The following is a 6,857-nucleotide window of genomic DNA, read 5'->3' on the forward strand; positions in this document are numbered from 1 at the left end:
TATATATACATATACTATATACTAACACACACACACACACACACACACACACACATATATATATATATATATATATATGTGTGTATACGTCCAGATCTGTCATTAAATGTTCTTGCACGCAATTTGCTGAAGCATGTATAGAACTATATATATCTCTACAGTTTGCAATCTCTGGGTATATTTCGATGTAACCTACTACTCAAAACTGAAAAGGTACGCACGCTGTGAAAATATGGCTCCCGCCGACCTTACTCTGGATTTGTATTTCACTTCGTGTTTTTGCACGCTCACATCAACAATATATGTGCTATTATCTAGCATTTATTTATGTTTTAAAAGTATTTCCAATGAATCTGTACTAATCTCCGAGATACTGAATAACCAAACTTAATAGTAAGCCTGTCTACATTCCAGAACATCTTGTCCTGGAGTAGGCACCATAATCTGGCCTGTGGATTGACAGTGTCTCTTTTGTACACTGGTGCTAGTCAGCTACTAGAGCATGCTAAACCAACTAGAGCGGAGGGCCTGATAGTACGCGACGTGTCTCAAACTGAGTTTACTACACCGACGCACTACTAGAGCCAATCTAGGACAAACCCCTAAATATTTAAATACAAAACTATCCATCCTGTCACATTGCCATTTGTCGGTTTCTCGCACGGTATTTATGTATGTACTCGGCAGTTCGGTATTTATTAAAAAAATAACGTGATCCGATGATCAGCATCTCTCGCTGTCGCCCCGAGACACACTTCAAAGTTCACAGTCACGGTCACAGGCTGAGCTCATGAGTCTCAGGAGGTCGCATATAAATAGAGATAAATAAGGCAATATTCACGAATTTTGGCGGGCTTCTCCACAATCACGAGATGAACAAAAACGCCACGGCGCATTGTTTTCGTAAGAAAGTGGGGAGACTACTGGATACTGTAAAGATAGCACGCATACTATACTATCTACACACGCACATTACACTCATACATAGACTCATACTAACGTACATACAACACTCATGCTACATACGTACATACAACGCGCATACTGTATACGTACATAAAACACGCATACTATATACGTACATACAACACGCATACTATTTACATGCATACATAAACACTCGTACTACACACACTCACCCGAACTACAAGCAGCTGCTCTTATAGTTCTGGTGTTATATGGATCCTGCATTCACCTCGTGAAAACCATGAATCACATCCAGCCTCGTTTAATTGACCCGAGGTTATGATTATATACACGTACATGGTTAGGTCTTAATTACGCATTCGTTCAACATGCGATGGTACAGCTTCCGGATGCTTGTGGCCGTAGTGCTATGTCTCCTTGCATCGCCACAATGGGTGCGCGCAGAAGTAACAGATAAACACCCAACGACTAGTCCAGTAAATGATGTTGTAGATGTAAACACACATTCTAGTAATGAGGGTACACATAAATCAACTCACTCAGACATCGATGCAGTCGATGTGAACACTCAACCAAGTAGTGGGGATGCACTCAAATCAACTCACGCAGACATCGATACAGTCGATGTGAGGACGCAATCAGACAAAAGAACAAATGCACACACTCGCCTGGACAAAGGTCAGCCATCAGAGATTGCCCAAGAAGAACCACGTACGCATGTCGATGGGATTGCTGACTCACACACACATGGACCTAATAAAGTCCAAAAGGCTGAAGAGGAGGTGCAAGGGGGTACACACAGGGATACTCGGGATAATGGACCGGATACTGATGAGTTGGATATAGAGAGCAGTGAACGTGTACACACAGATACACAGCAACGCACACACCCGGACACATCCGACCACGCACACGCGCATGCACAGGCCCACGCCGACGCACCCCAAAATCAGAAAAACGGACCATCGGTGCACCGGTACACACGAAAGGAGCGCATAGCCCTATCTGAGGAGGTCAAGGGCATGTTTGCACATGCCTTTAACGGATACATACAACACGCCTACCCGGCAGACGAACTCAAGCCAGTCACATGCAACGCTCGGTGGCGACGAGATGATGAGTTTAGAGGGGACATTGACAGGTGTATGGGAAACTTCTCACTGACTCTGATTGATTCGCTGGATACAATTGCGGTTATGGGAGATACTGAGCTGTTCTTCACGGTATGTATGTGTTTGTTTGCGTGCGGGTGTGTATGTGTATGTTTGTGTATGTGCATGTGTATGAGTATGTGTGTGTATGTGCATGTGTATGAGTATGTGTAAGTGTATGTGTATATTGGTATGTGTATATGTGTATGTGTTTGTGTATGTGTATGTGTATGTGTATGTTTTTGTGTATGTGTACGGGTATGTGTATGAGTGTGAGTATGTGTATGTGTATATGTGTATGTGTATATGTATATGTGTTTGTGTTTGTGTAAGTGTATGTGTATATTTGTGTGTGTGTGTGTGCACGTATGCATATTTGTATATATACATATGTATATGTGAGCATATGTACGTGTATGGGTATGTGTATGTGTATGTGACTATTTGTGTGTGTGCGTATGTCTGTGCATGTGCATGTGCATTTGTATATGTATGTTATTGTGAATGTGTATGCATATGTGTATGCGTACGTATTTATTTGTGTGTATGTGCGCGTGTGTGTAAGCATATGTGTATATGTATATGTATGTGTATGTGTATGTGTATGTGTATGTATATGTGCATGTGTAGCTGAGGGCGAAATTGTATACAAGACTGTGACGATCCTTGGTAGTTAACTAATACAGTCGTGTTGTCCGGTCTGCATATATCAATATACTATACTTAGATCCTTGTGTGTATCGAACTTCTATCAGTGATCTGGAAGTTTATGTATTCGTGTATGAAAGGCGGACGATATGTTTCGCATATATGGGATAACCGAGCAAACAAAGCCACCTCTAACGTCTCTCTGAGAAATCATCCTTAGATGCGTAGAGACTGCAATTGCCCTGTGTATCTGTGTGCACACATGGAAGCAACAATATTTATGAAAGAATTACATGCACATGGATAAGTGTGTGCATGTACGTATATATTCACGTACTATTCTAAGTAAACTTTACAAAAGCCTAGCTATACAAAAACACAAACAAACTGATACGCTATACTTGCTGTACAGAAGACCTCTATACCATTCTAGTTTACTAAGCCTCCCTGCGTTGTACCTAGACACGTTTCAGCGGCCATATTCATCACACAGCAGGCTTCTCGGAAGAACACTTTCATAGGTGACTGTACGTGCAGCAGTTGCTGTGGGTTACATTAATACAATCCACCTTCTTTAGTCAATGTATACTTATCTTATATACACCATATTGCTTACGTACGTACATTATCGTTCATGCCGACACGGCCAGTTGTGGTCAGTAATCTAGTAGGGGTGGGTGCTGATCACATGCCGAACTTTGCTACCAGTTCTATGGTTATCTGCACCGCCAAGTGTACCATACTCTACTATAGCTGTATGCACCATACTCGTTCACCTCTTAGAGAATGAATAGGTAGAGTTTTAGTGCCTGTGTACTGGGGAGTATCCATCGGCGATAGGTGGCTATGCCAGTGTGTATCTCTGCGCATAGAGCACCCGTCACAGCTTGTAAAAGTGGTGCACGCAGTTGATACGAAATAATTACCCACACCTCGCTGACTACGGTCGTATGCCCATTTTACCTACCTACACTCTCTGTCTACGTTCGTATGCCCATTTTACCTACCTACACTCTCTGACTACGTTCGTATGCCCATTTTACCTACCCTTGTTATACCCACCGTCCTGTCCACCTCCCCGTGTTTCCTTATAGCAGGCCGTGAACACGGTTGTGACCACCGTGCACTTCAACACATCCGTCGTGGTGAGTGTCTTCGAGGTGACTATCCGTGTGCTCGGTGGTCTCCTGAGTGCTCATGCGCTCGCCTTACACCTACTCGAGGATAAGCACGCCAAGGACGTACACGGAGACGCCTTCGTTTACACTGGAGGTCTGTTGGATCTGGCTGTAGACCTGGGTGATAGGCTATTGAAAGCGTTTGATACGCAGTCCGGGCTGCCGTTGGTGCGGGTGGATCTGGTGCACGGAGTGCCCGAGGGAGACGACCTCAACACGTGTACGGCCTGTGCAGGTAGGCACGTTCGGAGGGAGGGGCTATTTATAGAACGGGTTATTTATAGAACGGGTACTTTATAGAACGGGTACTTTATAGAACGGGTTATTTATAGAACGGGTACTTTATAGAGCGGTTTCTTTACAGAACGGGTACTTTATAGAACGGGTTGTTTTTAGAACGGGTTATTTATAGAACGGGTTGTTTATAGAACGGAATGTTTTAAGAACGAGTTATTTATAAAACGGGTTATTTGTAGAACGGGTTATGTGTAGAGTGGGTTATATATAGAATGTGTTTTTATAGAACGGGTTGTTTTTAGTACGGGGTATTCATAGAATGGGTTTGTTTTAGAACGGGTTATTTATAGAACGGGCTATTTATAGAACGGGTTATTTATAGAATGGGTTATTTACAGAGCGGATTGTTTATAGAATGGTTTATTTATAGAACAGGTTATTATTTATAGAGCGGATTGTTTATAGAATGGGCCATTATAGAACGGGATATTTTTATAATGGGTTATTTATAGAACGCAATATTTTAAGAACGAGTTTTTTATAAAACGGGTTATTTGTAGAACGGGTTATTTGTAGATTGGGTTATATATAGAATGTGTTTTTATAGAACGATTTGTTTTTAGTACGGGGTATTTATAGAATGTGCTTGTTTTAGAACGGGTTATTTATAGAATGGGTTATTTACAGAGCGTATTGTTTATAGAATGGGTTATTTATAGAACGGGTTATTTATAGAGCGGATTATTGATAGAACGGGTTATTTATAGAACGGGTTGGCCGCGGCTTGTAGGTATAGTGGCGCTCTGTTTAGAATAGGCGGTTGGTTGCGTGTGGTTGAGGTGGGAGTGATGTCTATGGGTGATTCAGTATATTGTACTTACTATCCGTGCATGTGTAGGCTGGTAGTGTTATGTACTACTGTCTACCAGCGTCTGATCTTCGGGAGGAGGCTATATATACAACGTGAGTATCTTTGTGCAGACAGCAGCCGTCACATCTTGTAGGTAGGAGTGTTCCCTATAGTCGATACGATATAATACACACCAGCACGGCGTGGGTGGGTCTACGACCTGCATAATTAGCTAAAAGTGATTCGATCACTCTTTAGGCGATCCACTTCAGGTCATGGCCTGTCCCATGCACTTCAGAACATGGCCTGTCCCATGCACTTCAGGACATGACCTGTCCCATGCACTTGAGGACATGGCCTGTCCCATGCACTTTAGGACATGGCCTGTCCCATGCACTTGAGGACATGACCTGTCCCATGCACTTCAGGACATGGCCTGTCCCATGCACTTTAGGACATGGCCTGTCCCATGCACTTCAGGACATGACCTGTCCCATGCACTTGAGGACATGGCCTGTCCCATGCGGTTCAGGACATGGCCTGTCCCATGCACTTTAGGACATGGCCTGTCCCAAGCACTTGAGGACATGGCCTGTCCCATGCACTTTAGGACATGGCCTGTCCCATGAACTTCAGGACATGGCCTGTCCTAACTTTCTGGGTTCTGACCATGCTTTCAATCGTCATTCCGCACCCCCACGATGTGACAGCTCAATCGAAACCGACTACGAGAACCAATGTATTAAGTAGTTGAACTGCGAATTTCTCAAGTACTGAGTATATGTCAACTGCGTTCTCCATCTTTCTCACAATCGCATGCAATTCGAAGGACCAACAAGTAAGGCTGTGTATAGTGGTACCCTGTTCCGATTTATGTAATAAATATAATGCTGATCCTTATTCTCATTCTCATCCTATTTCTACATAATCAGGAACGGTGCTGTTGGAGTTTGTCACATTGTCCCGATTCTCAGGCAATCCAATCTACGAGTCCAAGGCCCGCATAGCGATGGTGGCCCTGTACGAGGGGAGGTATGGTCGCACTGCACACGGATTCAACTCTTAACGAAGCTCATACACAAATGCCAAAACGTGAGATTGTATGCGTTAACATGCTCGTTCATAGGAGAATTGTGCTTGGTTGTACTCTGTTGTGCTTGTAACACCACCCAGAGACAGATGTCTGACATGTGCATGTGTCTTTGCAGGTATCTCAGCAACCTCGTGTCCAGGACCTACAGTACAGTGACAGGGCAGTCGTCCGGTGCACATGCCGGAGTGGGGGCCAGCATCGACTCATACTACGAGTATCTCATGAAAGGTAACTCAGCACTCAGCATCTCTTGCGGATCGGTACTATTGTACAATGAATTATGTAGCTCAGACTGACCAGATGTGACGATTCATGGATGTGCGCGATTGTGTTGACATGACTTGAAGTGTGTGGTTTAAATCGTTGCGCGAGTGGCGCCGAATACGCAAATATTGGATACGTTTTAATAGGCATATCGGTTTTTTTTGGTACGCCTATGTATATTATATACGTATACACATATATGTATGATACCTTATATGGCTTCTTGAGCTGGGTTTGATGTCAGTCTGCTGCATCGGTTGTGTATATCTGCACAGTCACATCGTGTGTTAATGTCGCGACAGGTTGTTTGACATGAGCGAAACCTTAACAGGTCTATCTACTTGTGCAATGGGTGTATGTGGTGTACATACGTGACATCTGTTGGACGTATTTGGACATCTCACGTGCCAACGTGTTGATTCATCTGGAGTGGGGATGATTCATGAATACACGCACGTTTGTTAGATACATACCCTGGTGTAGATACCTTTGCTGTGTGCCCACCCTGC

The 6,857-nt window shown here is 43.6% G+C and overlaps 1 protein-coding gene across 1 annotated transcript; it reads left to right on the top strand.

Annotated features, from left to right (window-relative positions):
* Positions 1 to 922: 922 nt before the first annotated feature.
* On the top strand, positions 923 to 6,312 carry SARC_03836 (hypothetical protein; the record flags this gene model as incomplete). The annotated part of the gene is made up of 4 exons (XM_014302369.1): positions 923 to 2,150; positions 3,824 to 4,139; positions 5,924 to 6,023; positions 6,200 to 6,312. Coding segments are annotated over exons 1-4 (1,384 nt in total), but the record flags the coding sequence as incomplete, so codon positions are not given.
* Between the last annotated feature and the right edge of the window lie 545 nt (positions 6,313 to 6,857).

This window comes from Sphaeroforma arctica (assembly GCF_001186125.1).
Source record: "Sphaeroforma arctica JP610 unplaced genomic scaffold supercont1.203, whole genome shotgun sequence".
Taxonomy (NCBI): domain Eukaryota; class Ichthyosporea; order Ichthyophonida; genus Sphaeroforma; species Sphaeroforma arctica.